General features: G+C 40.0%; 1 protein-coding gene across 1 annotated transcript in view; it reads right to left on the bottom strand.

Moving 5' to 3' along the window:
* The window catches only part of myo5b (myosin VB), a 61145-nt gene extending 40277 nt beyond the window's left edge, over nt 1-20868 (bottom strand). Inside the window, exons 1-8 of the mRNA XM_041811052.1 lie at nt 20470-20868; nt 5411-5521; nt 3806-3977; nt 3544-3688; nt 3268-3424; nt 1198-1341; nt 1031-1112; nt 425-532 (exon numbers count right to left, since the gene is read on the bottom strand). Coding sequence (XP_041666986.1) covers nt 425-532; nt 1031-1112; nt 1198-1341; nt 3268-3424; nt 3544-3688; nt 3806-3977; nt 5411-5521; nt 20470-20496 — 946 coding nt within the window. The 5' untranslated portion in view covers nt 20497-20868. The remainder of the gene's footprint in view (nt 1-424; nt 533-1030; nt 1113-1197; nt 1342-3267; nt 3425-3543; nt 3689-3805; nt 3978-5410; nt 5522-20469) is intronic.
* Between the last annotated feature and the right edge of the window lie 1005 nt (nt 20869-21873).

The raw sequence follows: 21873 nt of genomic DNA, 5'->3' as shown, positions 1-21873 counted from the left end.
GGGTGAAAAATGGCACAAAGTGGTGAAAGAGGGCAAAAATGGGACAATTAAGTTTGACAATAAAGCCCTGTGTATAGGTCTGGGAAACAAACTGATTAATGTGAATAACTTCTGAGGTCAAAGTTTCCCTTTTTTTTTAAGGTTTTCAGGGGGAATAATATTTCAGATTAAGGCATAAAAGAGCCACGTGTGGCTCTGGAGCCACAGGTTGAGTATCACTGCCTTAAAGGAACAGGAAAGGCAGGAACGTGTGTTGTTTTTGAGAGAGTACAGACAAATGACAGGATGGACACGTGGATGGATAGCTGTTTTAAGTCGTGTTTAAATGTCTATTTTGGATCTAGCACATTATTTGAGAAACACAGCTATTCAAAAACAACAGAGAGACTGCTGCAGAGGCTGAGTACAGGAGGACAGTCCTCACCCAGCAGAGTGAAGGCCTCTCTGGTCTTCTTAAAGTCATTGGCATCGTTCACTCCCTCGATGAAGATGTTCTCTCCCATCGACGTGAAGGTGAAATCTTCTGCACTGGCTGAACACGGAGACAAACAACACCATCAACATCCAGCTATGAATATTCTTTACCTTCCTAAATGTAATCAGAACCAAACTATCATATTCTGTTTCATGAGGCTGACGTTCTGCTAGAGAGGTTTAACAGCTAAACTGTTCAGCTTTCATGAGGTCCCAGACTCTGGACATGCAAACTCTCGGTAGTAATGATGCTGGTACTACCAACCCAACATGGCCCCTACTTACCCCGTCATACAAAACACAACCATCTTTGGAGCTATCGCTAAAAATGAAAAAGAGCGGCAGAGAAAACAAGAGAGGGCGCAAAGGAAACTTAGGAAGAGGACAGGGCAGGTAGAAACAGTGGGCCTAGTTAAGTTGTTGCTCTACCTCCCAGTACTCCATCAAATTTACAAGAAAAGAGAGCACAGGGACAAAAAGGGAATGTTGAGCCGTGTTGGGAAGCCTGTTAAGGCTACACTGCCCCCTTCTGGCCACAACAAGCAGGTGTACTCACTGAGGCTGAGGTCTTTGAACTCAGGTAAACTGGATGAAGCACACAGCTGGTAGAAGATGTGGTAGTTCCTCTCCTCCTCCGCCTGTCAGACGACACCCAGGGTTAAAACTATCATTTACAGCTTATTTCATTTTAATCCAAGTACATGAAGATAGAGTCAGCCCAACCTGGAACACGACTCGAGACTTCTCCAGCAGGTACGTCCTCATGTTGGCCCCGATGATGTTGTAGTTTCGGCTGAAGCCGATCTGGATGTACTTTCCAAAACGACTGCTGTTGTCGTTTCTGGTGGTTTTAGCGTTTCCTATAGCCTGATGATCAGAAAAATCGGTCAATAACATAACGGGATCATGAAAGCATCATACAATTAAATAAGAGAGTCATCAGCATACAGTTATAGTTAGAGAGTCATCAGCATACAGTTATAGTTAGAGAGTCATCAGCATACAGTTATAGTTAGAGAGTCATCAGCATACAGTTATAGTTAGACAGTCATCAGCATACAGTTATAGTTAGAGAGTCATCAGCATACAGTTATAGTTAGACAGTCATCAGCATACAGTTATAGTTAGACAGTCATCAGCATACAGTTATAGTTAGACAGTCATCAGCATACAGTTATAGTTAGACAGTCATCAGCATACAGTTATAGTTAGACAGTCATCAGCATACAGTTATAGTTAGACAGTCATCAGCATACAGTTATAGTTAGACAGTCATCAGCATACAGTTATAGTTAGAGAGTCATCAGCATACAGTTATAGTTAGAGAGTCATCAGCATACAGTTATAGTTAGACAGTCATCAGCATACAGTTATAGTTAGACAGTCATCAGCATACAGTTATAGTTAGAGAGTCATCAGCATACAGTTATAGTTAGAGAGTCATCAGCATACAGTTATAGTTAGAGAGTCATCAGCATACAGTTATAGTTAGACAGTCATCAGCATACAGTTATAGTTAGAGTCATCAGCATACAGTTATAGTTAGAGAGTCATCAGCATACAGTTATAGTTAGACAGTCATCAGCATACAGTTATAGTTAGACAGTCATCAGCATACAGTTATAGTTAGAGTCATCAGCATACAGTTATAGTTAGAGAGTCATCAGCATACAGTTATAGTTAGAGAGTCATCAGCATACAGTTATAGTTAGAGAGTCATCAGCATACAGTTATAGTTAGAGAGTCATCAGCATACAGTTATAGTTAGAGAGTCATCAGCATACAGTTATAGTTAGACAGTCATCAGCATACAGTTATAGTTAGACAGTCATCAGCATACAGTTATAGTTAGACAGTCATCAGCATACAGTTATAGTTAGACAGTCATCAGCATACAGTTATAGTTAGAGTCATCAGCATACAGTTATAGTTAGAGTCATCAGCATACAGTTATAGTTAGACAGTCATCAGCATACAGTTATAGTTAGACAGTCATCAGCATACAGTTATAGTTAGAGTCATCAGCATACAGTTATAGTTAGACAGTCATCAGCATACAGTTATAGTTAGACAGTCATCAGCATACAGTTATAGTTAGAGTCATCAGCATACAGGTATAGTTAGACAGTCATCAGCATACAGTTATAGTTAGAGAGTCATCAGCATACAGTTATAGTTAGAGAGTCATCAGCATACAGTTATAGTTAGAGTCATCAGCATACAGTTATAGTTAGAGAGTCATCAGCATACAGTTATAGTTAGAGAGTCATCAGCATACAGTTATAGTTAGAGAGTCATCAGCATACAGTTATAGTTAGAGAGTCATCAGCATACAGTTATAGTTAGAGAGTCATCAGCATACAGTTATAGTTAGAGAGTCATCAGCATACAGTTATAGTTAGAGAGTCATCAGCATACAGTTATAGTTAGAGTCATCAGCATACAGTTATAGTTAGAGAGTCATCAGCATACAGTTATAGTTAGAGAGTCATCAGCATACAGTTATAGTTAGAGAGTCATCAGCATACAGTTATAGTTAGAGAGTCATCAGCATACAGTTATAGTTAGAGAGTCATCAGCATACAGTTATAGTTAGACAGTCATCAGCATACAGTTATAGTTAGAGTCATCAGCATACAGTTATAGTTAGAGAGTCATCAGCATACAGTTATAGTTAGAGTCATCAGCATACAGTTATAGTTAGAGTCATCAGCATACAGTTATAGTGTATTTAATGTCATAAACACAACCAAGTGACCATCACTGTCTAACAGAACATAAAAACTCTCTGACCTCCATGATGGGGCTGGAAGCGAGCACCTTCTCCTCCACGTTGGTGTCGTTAGCTGAACCGCCCACTGTGGCGAAGTACCTCATGGCGTATTTTGCTGATACTGTTTTACCTGCTCCGGATTCTCCGCTGACGATGATGGACTGATTCCTTTCATCCCTGCAGAAAGACAGAAACTTTTATTTAAGATTGAAACTGTAAAACGTCACATTTTTATCATTTATTATCATGACATCAACGTGTTCATCTGATGACATCATATCTAAGGTACAGGTCACCTGGCCATCTGTTTGTACGCCTCCTCAGCAACAGCGAAGATGTGAGGGTCCATGTCGCCCATGTTCTGCCCGCTGTACGCCTCGATGACTTCCTCGCCATAAATCTGCAGCTGTTCGTACGGGTTGATGGCCACCAGCACAATACCTGAACCAATCAGAAACACATATATTCAGATTAAAGTGATGAATTTAAAAGTATGTTAAAAGAGAGACAGAGAAGATAACAGGGTCAATAAGAGACAGATGGAGAGGAGCGACTGACCACAGTACGTGTAGATGTGGTTTGACTCGAGGAATCGAACTCTCAGGTTGTGCAGGACGGCCGGTTCATGAAGGTAACTGAGCGCCGTGAGGTCGTTCTCCCCGACCAGGATGTCAGGGTTACGAAGGAATGGGAGCGGGTTTGACTTCGGACCCACAGAATATTCCAGAGGCTGAACGATGATTAAAAACAGGATCAATATACAATCAATACGCCAAAAACACAATCAGAAACTCCACTGTGAGAAACCAAGGACTAACTGACTATGAAGGATTACTGTTACCTCTCTGAGCCCTGAACTGTCTTAAACCTTGTGCCTTCATCAAATTTACTACCTTCTGGACACCTTCGAGGCATAATGTACACATACAGAAAAACTGCCATTTAATCAGCATACATATGTTTTTTTTCTACTTTTTTTTCCCTAAATCTCTTTAACAACTTCAGCCCTCCACAGAACTACATCTGACTACTGTCAGATTTAATTATTTTCAAGATTTTAACCCTTTGAATGCCAGTTTGATTATTTGAAATACTTTATTTTTTACTACAAAAACACAAAAGCTGATTATTTTCCATAATAAATAGTAGAGAGATGGGGCGTTGGGGGTGATGAGAGTCTTGGATGGGTCAAAGATTAGCAACAAAATTGATTTGATTGCATTAATATTTTTTACGTAATGGCAGAAATACCCTCTGGACATCTTTGAGGCAAAAATGCCCCCATTGACTTCCATTAAAACCAGGTTTTTTAATCTCACTGTCATTGCAGTATAAAATCATGCATTCTTTAATGTCAGCATTTCAATGTGAAGAAGTCTATAGAAATTTGACATTTTTACCGTATTCCACCAGATTCAACCATTTACTCACTGAAGGACCATGCACCAGATTCTTCTATTTTTGCCTGTATATTATGGAGAGTTTTGTTTAAATTTTAAAGGGTTAAAATTCTGAGAATTATTGAATGTTTGGTAGTTTTGAGCAGGTCTGAAGTTGTTAAAGAGATTTATGAAAAAAAGTAGAAAACAATACTCATGTATGCTGATTTAATGGCAGTTTTTCTGTATGTGAACATTTTTGCAAAATGATTACAAATTTTAAAAAAAAATTGAGAAAAATGGCCAAAAATGCCCGAGGAGGGCACAAGGGTTAAATACTGTAGATCACAGAGTGCTTGGTCTGACCTGCTTCCTGTATAGTGTGGTTATTATCAGTGTAACTGTATCCTGCAGGAAAATCTGGGAAGGTTCAGCAGGATCTAAAGTGGATAACGCTCAGTCTTAATATCTGTACCAGCCCCTCTACATCACAGGTGACTGGCTCTGCAATACTGGAGGGCGTCTCTGCTTTTTAATATTCTGTGCTGAATATATGACAGGCTGCTCTGACTATCAGGGAAGTTTTAAAGAAAGATATATGGAACAAACGTTAATGATGGCAGCGCCGGTTCCTTTTACACTGTGAGCTCTATGAGCCGTTACAGCCCTGATGAAACTTTACTCCAACCAGGACAAAGGGACCACAGCGCTCAGTTTAAAAGCAGGGAGGATAAAAGCAGGATGAAGTAAAATATGTAAATAAAAGCAAAAGTTCTCAGCTGACCGTCTCGTCCTCCAGTTTGAGGTGAAGTACCGGTTCTCCATCTTTGTAGTCTTTGACGATCTCTGCAGCTTTCCACACCTCCTCCGGGTCCGGGATCCACACCCGCGTGTACTAGGACACAGAAATAAAGGTTTTCATCAGGATAGGATCTGTTACTACTGTTTATCATGACTTTATACACGTATTTATGAAGTCATTGTTTGTTCACGGGTTAAAAACGCCCTGCAGCTGCTCTCTGTGGGTGTTTAGGATGAGATAATCCAGACGAGGATTATGTGGAGATGCTGAGTCAGGAAAACAAACACGCTGAGCAGAAACGGTGTGGATGTCTGCGTGCTGAGTCAGCAGTTTACAGCGTTTACATGGAGGAGAAACAACAATAAAGCAGGCTGACATGTTCCACATCTACTGACTTTTATTATTGTAGTTTCCTAGAACAGACACATTCAGACCTAAAACTCAGCCGGTATGAAAATAACCAGACTAACACTGAATATCTGATATGGTTTAATTTAATAATAATATATGATACTGAATGGGCTGATTCAGAGGTACTTATCAAGTCTAACTGCTAACATTAAACACTATCACCTCTGACAGGAACCCTCACTCCTCTCCAGCTCCTCACACGCCTGAATGTTGGCAACATTATTGAGCAATGAGCTCATTGCTCTCTGGTTTACCTTCAGTCTTTGAGAATTAAAGACCAGTGAATACCCAGCATATGTGACGGTGTGTTTTTATTGATTATCTCTCCTGATTGGACCAGAGCCAACAGGGCTGCAGGTCTGAGATTACATAAACGGAGGGTCATGTGACCTCTCAGCTAAGCGGTGCGTGTGTGTGTATTATTCAAATGTCTCTAGTTTCACTGAAAGTGGATTTGCATCAAACAAAGCAAAGTGGATGTCGTCACCTCAGGGCGGCGTTCTCCTAAAGACTCAGACCTCTCTAAATGTCCAGCAGGGGGCGACGTCACTGCCATAAACAAGGTCAGGGATCAAATCTCCCTCCTCTGAGGATTTATTCCCTCACTGAACACGTTCCTGATGACTTTATGGTCTCAGTCTTCTTCAGCTCGACAGGAAGTTCATTCAGTGAATTTATGGTTAAAGAGGCTAATCTACCTGAGAGCGTTTTCTGACTGAAGGAGTCACAGTCTGATTTTCATTCTGGTCAGCAGGCTGACCTCCAGACATCTGAGCTTTTGTTTCTAATGCATTTTAGTTCCTCCCTCTTCTTAGAGACCAGGAGGACCTGATCAGTCTAAAACTGGCCTCTGAACAGGAAGTAGTTTAGACCAAACATGTGGTCCACCAATCTCCTGAAGGTCCTGTTTCTGCAGAAAATCCTGACCTGGATCAGTTTTAGTTTTTAGTGTTTGGGCCGAGTGTTGTTGGGTCCATAGAGGGATGGGGGACTCATTTAGACGACGGACCATTTTGACTGGTTCAGGACAGGCAGCAACAACATTTACACTAAAAGGGCAGAATATTCTGGAACATCACCAAAATCTGCACAAATTCACTAAAATTGAAAAAGAAATTACCTCAGACTTCTGTGAAAATCCCCATGAAAATATCAAACAATTTTAAAGCAAACTTTCCCAAATCTCCCGAAGGATCTTTCCAAAAACAAACAAACAAACAAACAAACAAACAAACAAATCCACCAGATTTACTTTAAAATAGCAGAAAATTTCAAAGCAAATGAAGGAGGGAAGTCCAGAAGGAGGGAGTCCCATGCGCCTGATACCAGAGAATACTCAGGGTTGATGTTGCTGATAAACTCGATCAATAACAACCATGATCAATAATCATTACTGGCTGTGCTGAACCCAGGTGACGACTGTGATCAGATCTAATGACTACTCTGCAGACAGGAAGTAAATCACATCCTCATCCTCACAAACAGGAACATTATAAACTAACACATTTCTCCCTGTGGTTCAGTTCATTAGAGCGTGAGTTCAGAGTCTGAGGCTTCATCGGATCAGAGCCTCTCTATTAAAGGGTTAAAACCACAGAGCCTCTAAACGGTCATTAAACTGACTTAGAATAGTGCTTCATCCATGCTGGGTTAAATGTGTTTAAACTTTCAGAGAGAGGGTTCAGGTGGTCCAGCAGTCAGGCTGAGGTTCTTTAAGGTCTCACAGGTTCACGCCCACCTTCAGTCTCATTATTAGAACAATACAATACAAGAACTTTATTTTTTTTTTAGAACATTTATAAACCAACATTCTTTCCCTCAGGCAGGCTCTGCTTCATTGGAAACTTCATAAGTAGCAATCATGGCTGTCCATTAGACAAAAACCGAAGGGAAAAACTCCCAACATCCCCAGATTCACAAACATTCTGTCCTGTTTTTGATGATGTCATCTCGTATTCTTGGGCTTTAAAACATTCCAGCCTTGCTGTAAAAGATTATTTCATTCTTGACAGCTTTTAAAGGCCTCTGAAAGATGAGGATAGCCTATACAACATTCCATTCTTGACATTTAATGATGACATCATCACTGATAGCCTATAAAACATTCCATTCTTGACATTAAAAGATGACATCATCACTGATAGCCTATACAACATTCCATTCTTGACATTTAATGATGACATCATCACTGATAGCCTATAAAACATTCCATTCTTGACATTAAAAGATGACATCATCACTGATAGCCTATACAACATTCCATTCTTGACATTAAAAGATGACATCATCACTGATAGCCTATACAACATTCCATTCTTGACATTAAAAGATGACATCATCACTGATAGCCTATACAACATTCCATTCTTGACATTTAATGATGACATCATCATTGATAGCCTATAAAACATTCCATTCTTGACATTAAAAGATGACATCATCACTGATAGCCTATACAACATTCCATTCTTGACATTTAATGATGACATCATCACTGATAGCCTATACAACATTCCATTCTTGACATTAAAAGATGACATCATCACTGATAGCCTATACAACATTCCATTCTTGACATTTAATGATGACATCATCATTGATAGCCTATAAAACATTCCATTCTTGACATTAAAAGATGACATCATCACTGATAGCCTATACAACATTCCATTCTTGACATTAAAAGATGACATCATCACTGATAGCCTATAAAACATTCCATTCTTGACATTAAAAGATGACATCATCCTTGATAGCCTATACAACATTCCATTCTTGACATTTAAAGATGACATCATCCTTGATAGCCTATAAAACATTCCATTCTTATGTTTAAATTGATGCCGGGCATAGAATAATTTTTAATCCTGTAGTTATTCTAGATCAATCTAGATTAAAATGCTAGATTTTAATTTTGCTGAAGACATTAAAGAAATGCTTGACCTATCTAAATATTATGGAAAAAGCATCCCAGACTGGAACACCTCGCTTGCTGAACCCTCACCTTAAACACTAGAGTTTGCTCTTTTATCACGTGGATTGTAACCATGGAAACATAACAGAGAGATGGTGAAGGATGATTCAGATCAGCGCCTGTTCTCTCTTGCTCGCTCACCACCACCCGACCCTCCCCCTCTCTCTCTCTCTCTCTCTAACCTCACTTTAACACCGTAGTGTCCATGATATCCATCATGGAAATCTACCAGATAAAGGCATACGTTTGTAGCGTGCTCACAGGTCATAACAGAGACAGAATTAAAAAGTTGTTCTCCATCTCTCCAGCTTGTCTCAGCGCTGTGATGCCTGAGCGTGTGCTGTATGAAGCTCTCTGTCAGGATGGATCCAGCGGGATTTTTGGGCGCTTTCTTTTAAGGCCCAGTTGATTCGAACCGCGCCGCGCCACGACTCCTCCCCCTCCCCCTGCAAGCATCCTTTCACAAGAGCAATATCAAACCGTGCCCTGGCACACTTGCGTGTTGAAATTGTGCTCAGCGGTGTGTCTGTAAGCCCCTTTAGTGAATAGATTAACGTGCAATAAGTTTTCTATCACGGGATAAGAGTCTCGCATTAACATAGCTCATTGACGCCATTAACATAGCTCGTTAACGCCATTAACATAGCTCGTTAACGCCATTAACGGCCCAGCAATAGTTTAAATATGACATCATCATTGATAGCCTATACAACATTCCATTCTTGCCGTTTAAGTCTAGAGTCAGCTGGTCTCTGAAGGACCACTGTCAGGTGCAGAGGAGGGGCAGAGTGCTCTGGTATCAGGACTAGTCAGCTGGTCTCTGAAGGACCACTGTCAGGACCAGAGGAGGGGCAGAGGACTCTGGTATCAGGGCTAGTCAGCTGGTCTCTGAATGACCGCTGTCAGGACCAGAGGAGGGGCAGAGTGCTCTGGTATCAGGACTAGAGTCAGCTGGTCTCTGAATGACCGCTGTCAGGACCAGAGGAGGGGCAGAGTGCTCTGGTATCAGGACTAGAGTCAGCTGGTCTCTGAATGACCGCTGTCAGGACCAGAGGAGGGGCAGAGTGCTCTGGTATCAGGACTAGTCAGCTGGTCTCTGAAGGACCGCTGTGATAGTCGTGTTAACAACCTCAAACATTTAAACTCGTCTTTCACTCCAAACCTGTCCGACCGCTTCACACCTGCTTCCTCCCACACACAGACCCCCCCCCCACACACACACACATTCACTCACAAAGGTTTCTATACACACTGTCCTAGACCCCTCCCCCTCTGTTAGTTTGATCATGACTTTACTCCCTAAAGCGTCACAGATTAGGGACAGTGTTAAACACCACAGTCTCTACCTACAGGAGGATGAACATGTGACACAGGAAGTCCATCCTCTGCTGGATCTGCCTAAAAAAACTGTGGGGACAGGAGAAGTCGTCTCCTGCAGGCACCACTACCCTCCAGACCATGAACACAGACAGTAGCGACCATAGAGGGGGGGGGTGAAGTCTGACATACTTCCAGTGACTATACTGGGACTGTGTTCATATAAGCTGATACATGCTGGTGTGGTTCCCACGGTGGTGGTGGTGGGGGGGGCTCTGAGGTGGGTCAGGGTTATTTCAGTCACTCTAAACAAACTTCTTTCTGTTCAGTATGTGATGGTGTGTGTTTTGTGAGTGTGTCCCAGATTTAGATCAGAGGTCCGCTCTGATTGGCTGTTGGCTCATGAATGAGCAGTGATGTAGGGCTGTGTTTACAGACATGATTAATGTCCCTCTGTCTCTCTGTTTACTCCGTCGTCCTCTTTCAGCTCCATCAGTGTTCAGCCATGACGTCAGAAAAATGTTTAAAATGATGAACATGTCTGACTCAGGTCTACCAGAGTCCACGGGACGTCTCTAGACCGATTCACTTTAAAACCCCAGGCCTTCTCATTTTACAACAACTCTGACTTTATGTTTGAACATTTAGGAGAGTTTTCAGGACTTACTTCATCATAAAGGAGACCCAACGTCCACCAGCTCTGACATCTAATCTGTCAGCTGGGAATGTTGGGGGCTTTTCCCCCCATTGTTGCCAACAGTTGGCCATAGTTGGCAACTTTTGGAAAAGTTAGTAGAAATGGTTTATGGATTTATCTACCATCTCTAACATTCCTTTATGATGTTTTGTAGATGTATCTATTTCTAACATTATTTTATTATGCCTTATACATTTATCTACCATCTCGAACATTACTTTATGATGTTTTTAGATTTACCTACTATTTCTATCATTATTTTATGGCATTATATAGATTTATCTACCATCTCTAACATTATTTTATTATAGTTTATAGATTTATCTACCATCTCTAACATTATTTTATTATAGTTTATAGATTTATCTACCATCGCTAACATTATTTTATTATAGTTTATAGATTTATCTACCATCTCTAACATTATTTTTTTATAGTTTATAGATTTATCTATTATCTCTAACATTATTTTATTATAGTTTATAGATTTATCTACCATCTCTAACATTATTTTATTATAGTTTATAGATTTATCTACCATCTCTAACATTATTTTATTATAGTTTATAGATTTATCTACCATCTCTAACATTATTTTATTATAGTTTATAGATTTATCTATTATCTCTAACATTATTTTATCATGGTTTATAGATTTATCTATTATCTCTAACATTATTTTATCATGGTTTATACATTTATCTACCATCTCTAACATTATTTTATTATAGTTTATAGATTTATCTACTATCTCTAACATTATTTTATTATAGTTTATAGATTTATCTACCATCTCTAACATTATTTTATTATAGTTTATAGATTTATATACCATCTCTAACATTATTTTATTATAGTTTATAGATTTATCTACTATCTCTAACATTATTTTATCATGGTTTATAGATTTATCTACCATCTCTAACATTATTTTATTGTCTTATATGGATGTATCGACCATCTGGAACATTGTTTTATAGATTTATCTACCATCTCTAACATTATTTTATCAAGTATTCCTCTTTCATCTACAGGATGAAGCCCTTTTATCAGCTCAGGTTGTCCTAAACATGTTAAATAATAACTAACACTGTGTTTTTTACCCTGCTCTCTGACTGTCAGGATCACAGCGTCTCTCAGGACGACACTTGACACGTCAGGCTCAGGTTTCCCCGCAGAGAGCTGAGGCTCCGCCCACCATGTGTCAGCACAGTGTCATCATCAGCCCAGGGCTAAAGCTGGGCGTCGGCCCGTTGCTGTGGAGGAACTTTGATCGAGCAGACGCCAGCGGGAGGTTGGAGGGTTGGCCAACAGACGAAGGATCTCACTGATAGAGAGAGGAAGCTGCAGGTGAAGGTGATGACACACCTTTGATACCTGCTCTGATCCAGCTGATAACCAGTCCTTTAGTTCCTGAACTCTGCTCTGACTCACCTTTACCGTCAAAAGACTGACGGCCAAAATACAGCGAGGGATCTAAAGAGTTTTTCAGCTTTTTCAAACAGATAAACCTCAATTTAAGCCAAAACAATGACAACATAATGGATCAAAATCAGACGATAAAGCACGTTTTCACAAAGGCATTTCATCCACTATTACACAAGAATGACTCACAAATAACCTCCTTTGATCCCAGTTTAAAAAAAACTTCAAACAACATTTGGATAACAAGTACCATCAGACAGACGAATAGAAGAGCAAAAAACACTGGAGCAAAATTAATATTAATATCAGTCTATATCAGCTGTTAATATCAGTCTATATCAGCTGTTAATATCAGTCTATATCAGCTGTTAATATCAGTCTATATCAGCTGTAAATATCAGTCTATATCAGCTGTTAATATCAGTCTATATCAGCTGTAAATATCAGTCTATATCAGCTGTTAATATCAGTCTATATCAGCTGTAAATATCAGTCTATATCAGCTGTTAATATCAGTCTATATCAGCTGTAAATATCAGTCTATATCAGCTGTTAATATCAGTCTATATCAGCTGTTAATATCAGTCTATATCAGCTGTAAATATCAGTCTATATCAGCTGTTAATATCAGTCTATATCAGCTGTAAATATCAGTCTATATCAGCTGTTAATATCAGTCTATATCAGCTGTAAATATCAGTCTATATCAGCTGTTAATATCAGTCTATATCAGCTGTAAATATCAGTCTATATCAGCTGTAAATATCAGTCTATATCAGCTGTTAATATCAGTCTATATCAGCTGTTAATATCAGTCTATATCAGCTGTTAATATCAGTCTATATCAGCTGTTAATATCAGTCTATATCAGCTGTAAATATCAGTCTATATCAGCTGTTAATATCAGTCTATATCAGCTGTAAATATCAGTCTATATCAGCTGTTAATATCAGTCTATATCAGCTATAAAAATCAGTCTATATCAGCTGTAAATATCAGTCTATATCAGCTATAAAAATCAGTCTATATCAGCTGTAAATATCAGTCTATATCAGCTGTAAATATCAGTCTATATCAGCTATAAAAATCAGTCTATATCAGCTGTTAATATCAGTCTATATCAGCTGTTAATATCAGTCTATATCAGCTATAAAAATCAGTCTATATCAGCTGTTAATATCAGTCTATATCAGCTGTTAATATCAGTCTATATCAGCTGTAAATATCAGTCTATATCAGCTGTAAATATCAGTCTATATCAGCTGTTAATATCAGTCTATATCAGCTGTAAATATCAGTCTATATCAGCTGTAAATATCAGTCTATATCAGCTGTTAATATCAGTCTATATCAGCTGTTAATATCAGTCTATATCAGCTGTTAATATCAGTCTATATCAGCTGTAAATATCAGTCTATATCAGCTGTTAATATCAGTCTATATCAGCTGTAAATATCAGTCTATATCAGCTGTAAATATCAGTCTATATCAGCTGTTAATATCAGTCTATATCAGCTGTAAATATCAGTCTATATCAGCTGTAAATATCAGTCTATATCAGCTGTTAATATCAGTCTATATCAGCTGTTAATATCAGTCTATATCAGCTGTAAATATCAGTCTATATCAGCTGTAAATATCAGTCTATATCAGCTGTAAATATCAGTCTATATCAGCTGTAAATATCAGTCTATATCAGCTGTTAATATCAGTCTATATCAGCTGTAAATATCAGTCTATATCAGCTGTAAATATCAGTCTATATCAGCTGTTAATATCAGTCTATATCAGCTGTAAATATCAGTCTATATCAGCTGTAAATATCAGTCTATATCAGCTGTTAATATCAGTCTATATCAGCTGTTAATATCAGTCTATATCAGCTGTTAATATCAGTCTATATCAGCTGTAAATATCAGTCTATATCAGCTGTTAATATCAGTCTATATCAGCTGTAAATATCAGTCTATATCAGCTGTAAATATCAGTCTATATCAGCTGTTAATATCAGTCTATATCAGCTGTAAATATCAGTCTATATCAGCTGTAAATATCAGTCTATATCAGCTGTTAATATCAGTCTATATCAGCTGTTAATATCAGTCTATATCAGCTGTAAATATCAGTCTATATCAGCTGTAAATATCAGTCTATATCAGCTGTAAATATCAGTCTATATCAGCTGTAAATATCAGTCTATATCAGCTGTAAATATCAGTCTATATCAGCTGTAAATATCAGTCTATATCAGCTGTAAATATCAGTCCATATCAGCTGTAAATATAGTCTCCCTGCTGCTGCTCCGTGTGCGAGGATGTCATGTTTGACTTAAAGGAAAACATTTCTTCCTATATTTTCCTACCATTGTAAGATAAAACTACCATTTAATTAACCCATGATTACCCTGTGGAGCCCAGGGTGTTGGAGCCCTGCAGCTCAGACTGCTGTCAGACTCCGCTGAGTCCACCAGCAGACAGATGGAGCCACAGGTTGAACCCCCCTCCTCCCCTTGGATGATTTAATCTGAGCCGCTTTAAGAAGCCCGCTCACTGAGCGACTACAGGAGGATTAGAGCAGACTGTTTACAGCGCTCTGACAGGACAGGGAGGAAAACACGCCGTCTCATTAAAAACAGGCTTAGTAATTGAACATGATTAATAAACCAGCTAACCATCTAGGCTGACTCTAGCATCACTCTTCATGTTTTAAACAGAATTATTCTCACTAACACAGCTCAAATCTTCATAAACACAGATCCTCTCAACATTTTTTACATCAGCGCTGAGACGTCACTTTACACCACGTTCCACATTATTATGCAAATGATATTTTTCTCTGATTTTCCTAAATATTAATGCAAATGACAGTCAGAATATTTTTCAAGTCATCAGCCATTAGAGCATAATTCAAATGTTGTTGAACAAACTTCATAATGATAAAAATTATAAAAAAAATAAAAATAAAAACCTCAGAATGCACTGTTCCACATTATTAAGCACAACAGCTTTTTAAAACATTTTATAGGGTGTAAAGAACTGAAAATGGTCATTTGTTGAATCTGCAGCATTAGGAGGTCATATTTACTGAAATCAAAGCTATTTCAATCAAAAACATCTGAACAGGCCAAGTTCATGTTAACATAGGAGCCCTTCTCTGATATCACCTTCACTATTCTTCATCCATTGAACTTGTGAGTTTTTGGAGAGTTTCTGCTTGAATTTCTTTGCAGGATGTCAGAATATCCTCCCAGAGCTGCTGTTCTGATGTGAACTGCCTCCCACCCTCATAGATCTTTAGCTTGAGGATGCTCCAAAGGTTCTCAGTAGGGTTAAAGGTCAGGGGAGGATGGGGGCCACACCATGAGTTTCTCTCCTTTTATGCCCATAGCAGCCAATGACACAGAGGGATTCTCTGCAGCATGAGATGGAGCATTGTCATGCATGAAGATCATTTTGCAACAGAAGGCACGGTTCTTCTTTTTGTACCATTGAAGAAAGTGGTCAGTCAGAAACTCTAGATACTTTGTCGAGGTCATTTTCACACCTTCAGGGACCCTAAAGGATCTAACAGCTCTCTCCTCATGATACGGCCCCTAACATGACTCCGCCCCCTCCTTGCTGACGTCCCGGCCTCATTGGGACATGGTGGCCATCCACCAACCATCCACTACTCCTCCATCTGGACCATCCAGGGTTGAACGGCACTCATCAGTCAACAAGACTGTTTGAAAATGAGTCTTCATGTATTTCTGGGCCCACTGCAACCGTTTCTGCTTGTGAGCATTGGTTAGGGGGGGCTGAATAGTAGGTTTATACACGACTGCAAGCCTCTGGAGGATCCTACACCTTGAGGTTGGTGGGACTCCAGAGGCACCAGCAGCTTCAAATACCTGTTTGCTGCTTTGTAATGGCATTTTAGCATCTGCTCTCTGAATCTGATGAATCTGTCCGTCAGAAACCTTCCTCATTATGTCTTTATCTGCAGGAACCCGTCTGTGCTCTGAATCAGACACTAACGTCTTCACAGTATGATGATCACGCTTAATTTTTCCTGAAATATCGAATGTTTTCATTCCTTGTCCAATGCATTACACTATTTGACACTTTTCAGCAGCAGAGATCCTTTTTCTTTCCCAGACTGCTGAAACCCGTGGCCTGATTAATAATGTGGAACATGTGGAAAAGAGCATTTTGAGGTTTTTATTTTTAAAAAATAATAGTTATCATTATGAAGTTTGTTCAAAAACATCTGAATTATACTCTAACTGTTGATGACTTGAAAAATATTCTGTCATTTGCATTGATATTTAGAAAATCAGAGAAAAACGTCGTTTGCATAATAATGTGGAACGTGGTGTAGTGTCCATGCTCTGTATCAACGATCCACCAATCAGAGCTCTCCTTCCCTCCTCTGACTCTGACATCAGCCTATCCATCACCTCTGACCGTACCTCAGTATCTCTACACGCTGCTAAGAATGAGGAATGATGGTTAGCCACCAGCTAAGAGGCTAGCTGTGCCTCTTTAGCAGCTTTTCTCCATCCTGCTGTTAAAGGACACTGAAAGACTCATTAGACCATAAATCTGCTGTAGTACTGGTTAGACTGGAACGACAGCTGGAGGCCGAGACTGGCCTGGTGCAAAAGGCAAGGATGGAATGTTGGGACTTTTCCTCCAAATTATAAATTGGCAACTTTTGGAAAAGAGGGAAACGCTCGCAGCTCACCAGCTCCACCCACATTATCAGGAAGTTGCCAACAACAGTCAGTCACATTAAAGTAAAACCAGAGTTTGTTCTGACAGGAAGGTGTAGAAGGTGTTCATGCTGGCTGTTCCTTAGAGAATTAAAAACATTCAACAGGTTCCAGCGTCCATCGGTCATCAGGAAGTTACTGACTGATTTCCTAAAGGCTAGTAGCCGATCAAAGCATCAGAATAGAGTTATTTCAGGCTTTTATTTTGGTTAAATTAGTGCATTGGTTCCTTCATTACTCAGTACTTTTCTCACAAAGCTCTCCTGTCCCGTGGTTTTCATTCTACAGCTAAAGTGGAGACTTAACGGCCCCGTAGAGGAGGTAAAAACTAAAATCCTAACACCTGAGAGGATTAAACTGATGAGTATAAAAATGTAAACAGTTAAAGATGGTTTCAGTGCTGGTGTCAGCTCATAGTGTCTGTTACTTAAAGTGTCTGAGGAGCAGAAAGACGGCCGGTTGGTCTATTAGAGAGAATTAAACACACCCATCAATCCAATCAGATGATCCGGATTAAAAACACAAACATGCTGATTGATTAATGGATTGAAGAATAATCTTATAAAGAAGAGTTACAGTCCTGCTTTAAAATCGAACGACTGACAACAGCGATAAAAAAACCTGAATATGAGATCAAGTTTAACAGGAAGTTCACCACAGAAACATGATTGTACTGCTGAACTGATTTATTTCTTACAGCAGAGCTTAATCTGGATCAAATTTAAACCTAATCATGTAAATAAAAATCAGTAAACCCTCACACTGACAGTGATTAGAATTTCCTGTCTGATTCTCTTAGAGGCCCGTGTCCGTCCCACAGCAGCAGAGCAAACGCTCACACCTGCAGGATCTGTCCTGGTCCTGATGCAGACGTTTAATAACGCTGAGACTCATTTCTAAATAAGAGTCCACAAACTGCGGGAAAACAGGAAAAAAATCCAACCAAGCTTCATATTAAAGACCTCAGTCTGGGAGGCTCCAACCTGATCATGAGTAAAATAATCACACTGACAAATCTGAGGAATATTAAGACAAATAACCAACTGTGACAAACCTTAGTGCAGTTTAGAGAACGCTCAACGCACCCTAAAGTATCTTTAATGCGGCCTAAGGTAGACTTCATGCAACTTAAAGTATACCCAGTGCACATTTTAGCATGCTAACTGCAACCTAAGTATCCTTAATGCACCTAACAGTATGCTCAATGCACACTGAAGTATGCCTATTGCCCTATATAGCATGCTCAGTGCATATCTTTAGTACCATTAACATATTCTGGATGCACCTTTAACATATTCTGGATGCACCTTTAAGTATTCTGGATGCACCTTTAAGTCTGCTGGATGCACCTTTAAGTATTCTGGATGCACCTTTAAGTATTCTGGATGCACCTTTAAGGATGCTGGATGCACCTTTAAAGATGCTGGATGCACCTTTAAGTATTCTGGATGCACCTTTAAGTATTCTGGATGCACCTTTAAGTATTCTGGATGCACCTTTAAGGATGCTGGATGCACCTTTAAAGATGCTGGATGCACCTTTAAGTATTCTGGATGCACCTTTAAGGATGCTGGATGCACCTTTAAGGATGCTGGATGCACCTTTAAGTATTCTGGATGCACCTTTAAGTATTCTGGATGCACCTTTAAAGATGCTGGATGCACCTTTAAGTATTCTGGATGCACCTTTAAGGATGCTGGATGCACCTTTAAGGATGCTGGATGCACCTTTAAGTATTCTGGATGCACCTTTAAGTATTCTGGATGCACCTTTAAGGATGCTGGATGCACCTTTAAAGATGCTGGATGCACCTTTAAGTATTCTGGATGCACCTTTAAGTATTCTGGATGCACCTTTAAGGATGCTGGATGCACCTTTAAGTATTCTGGATGCACCTTTAAGTATTCTGGATGCACCTTTAAGGATGCTGGATGCACCTTTAAAGATGCTGGATGCACCTTTAAGGATGCTGGATGCACCTTTAAGGATGCTGGATGCACCTTTAAGTATTCTGGATGCACCTTTAAGTATTCTGGATGCACCTTTAAGTATTCTGGATGCACCTTTAAGTATTCTGGATGCACCTTTAAAGATGCTGGATGCACCTTTAAGGATGCTGGATGCACCTTTAAGGATGCTGGATGCACCTTTAAAGATGCTGGATGCACCTTTAAGGATGCTGGATGCACCTTTAAGTATTCTGGATGCACCTTTAAAGATGCTGGATGCACCTTTAAAGATGCTGGATGCACCTTTAAGGATGCTGGATGCACCTTTAAGGATGCTGGATGCACCTTTAAGTATTCTGGATGCACCTTTAAGTATTCTGGATGCACCTTTAAGTATTCTGGATGCACCTTTAAGTATTCTGGATGCACCTTTAAAGATGCTGGATGCACCTTTAAGGATGCTGGATGCACCTTTAAGGATGCTGGATGCACCTTTAAAGATGCTGGATGCACCTTTAAGGATGCTGGATGCACCTTTAAGTATTCTGGATGCACCTTTAAAGATGCTGGATGCACCTTTAAAGATGCTGGATGCACCTTTAAGGATGCTGGATGCACCTTTAAGGATGCTGGATGCACCGTTAAGTATTCTGGATGCACCTTTAAGTATTCTGGATGCACCTTTAAGTATTCTGGATGCTCCTTTAGGTACGCCCAGGTGACCTGAAAGTATGGTCCATGCACCCTTAAGTGTCTTCAGTTCACTTTAGTGTTTGCTCAGTGCACCCTTCAGTATCACTAAGTGTAACAACTAAAGAAAGCAAAAACATTTCACTGAATTTTAAACATTTGGTGAATCACTAATAATAGTCACCAAAAACTATTTCACAAAATTAACAAATGCTTAATTATTTCATCAAGTCTAAAGTTATTTCACAAACTTAATAAAATGTTTGTAAAACTATACCACAAAATAACTGGTGAACTATCATGAAATAATTCTGCGTGTAGTGAAATGTTTTTGGTCAGTGGCCCTTCAGGGCCGCCGTAGTCCATCAGACTGCTGTTTATCTCCATGAACCTGGGCTGCTCGGTGCTGGTGTTGAACTCTGTTTAAAAACGTGTAGATTTGAATTAAAGTGTCTTAAATCTGATTAAACCTTTAAAACCCTTGATAAATAAACTCCGCCCATCCTTCTAGAGAGTTCGGCTCCTACCCGGCCCCTCTCTGAGCTGGTTCTAGGCTCCTATTGTAACTTTTAGTCACTTTGGGGTGACCGGAGCAGTATTACAGAGGTGGACGGGAACAGGTGTCTGAGAGCTGGAAATCTCACTGAAATAACGCGAGGTTTGGTTCAGCCCGAGCTGGACCTGTTGGAGTGAACTAAGCGGGTCTTTCTAAAGTCTGGAGTTTTAAACCAAGTCCTGAATGAAGACCCAGACTCTCAGGAGCAGGATCACAGTACCTGACGGCTAAGGAGTGACGTCAGTGCGTTTTCAGGTAAAATGGCTCACCTTTGTGTACAGCTCGTTCACAGACATCGTGTCCCCTCCCCGAACGATCAAACTACGAAGCTCGTGCTGCTGTCGCTCCCGTTACCGGCCCATCACGATCCCATACAGGTGTTTTAGTCCGAACCAGGTGTTTCTAGCCGATCCAGGTGTTCCTGTCTGAACCAGGTGAGCCTGGAGTCTTCATGCCCCCGGCACAGGCAGGTGTCCTGGCCGAGTTTCGGTCACTTCTCTCGGTGTAGTTCCAGCTGTCAGCTCCGGTGCTCAGCTCGGTGATTCCCCGGTAAAGTGGGGTAGTTCCGGTAAAATCACGGATCAGTTTCCGTTTGAGACTTTAACCTGATAAATGATCCAGAAACCCTGTCCCTGTACTTCCTCCCCACACCAGCTCCATCCAGGGCTGGTCTCTGCTGCACACACACACACACACACACACACACACACTCCCAGTGGACGATCCCAGCACTGCAGCACAGCGGGGCCCAACATGGAGGTCTCAGCCCCACAGACGGCCCTCTGAGGACTCCTAAGGGCCACACGCTGCAGTCACCTACAGTTCAGTCCGGTTTATGTTTGAGTTTTATTAGGATGGAGAGATCTAAATTATTTGTTCTCATTCACTCTTAGTTAAACCTGAGTCTGGAGCTGTTTCAGCTTTTAGTTTGTTTTCATGTTAAATAAGGAACAGAGGACGGAAATTTGCTTCTCTGCTTTGAAGAACCTTAAAAATGCTCGGTCCCTCTGCACATGCTCATTGGTAGAGTCTGGTCCAGGTCTGGGGCGGTCATCTCCACAGCACCAAAGAGGAGGACTCTCTGATCAGATGTTACTGTAGAGCAGGGGTGTTCAGCAGTGTGAGAGTGAGCCTCACACTGATCCCTTCAGTGGACCCCCACCCTCATAAAGATTCACACTGGAAAAAAACAACTTAACCATATTTTTAACAGTTTTATATCTTTGATATTTTGGTCTGCAAATGTTCTGAAACATCCGTCTTTACCAGGTCATCAGTTATTTGGTTTCACTAATGAATTTATTGACAGAACTACCTGATTATTCTGCTCTGGTAACCCTTAAAGCAGCGTCACTCAACCAGAGAGTCTGAGAGGTGAAGAGTGGCAAAAATGGGTTGAAGTAGCAAAAAAAAACATGTTAAAGATGCAAAAATGGTCAAACGTGGAGAAAAAGATGGGTGAGAAGTGACAAAAAAAGAGTAACAGGTGGCAAAAATAAGGCAAAAAAAGAGTAAAAAAGCAGTCAAGAGTGGCAAAAATGGGCAAAAAGCAGGAAAAAGGTGGTAAATAATGACCAAAGGAGGCTTAAGTGGATGAAATGTGTAAAAAAAAAAAGTATAAAGGGGCAAAAAAAGTTTCCCTTTTGAAGGTTTTCTGGGGGACTAACATTTAA

This window comes from Cheilinus undulatus, linkage group 17 (genome assembly GCF_018320785.1).
Source record: "Cheilinus undulatus linkage group 17, ASM1832078v1, whole genome shotgun sequence".
Taxonomy (NCBI): Eukaryota; Metazoa; Chordata; class Actinopteri; order Labriformes; family Labridae; genus Cheilinus; species Cheilinus undulatus.
The sequence above is the reverse complement of the archived record's forward strand: the minus strand, read 5'-3'. Positions and strand labels throughout refer to the sequence as shown.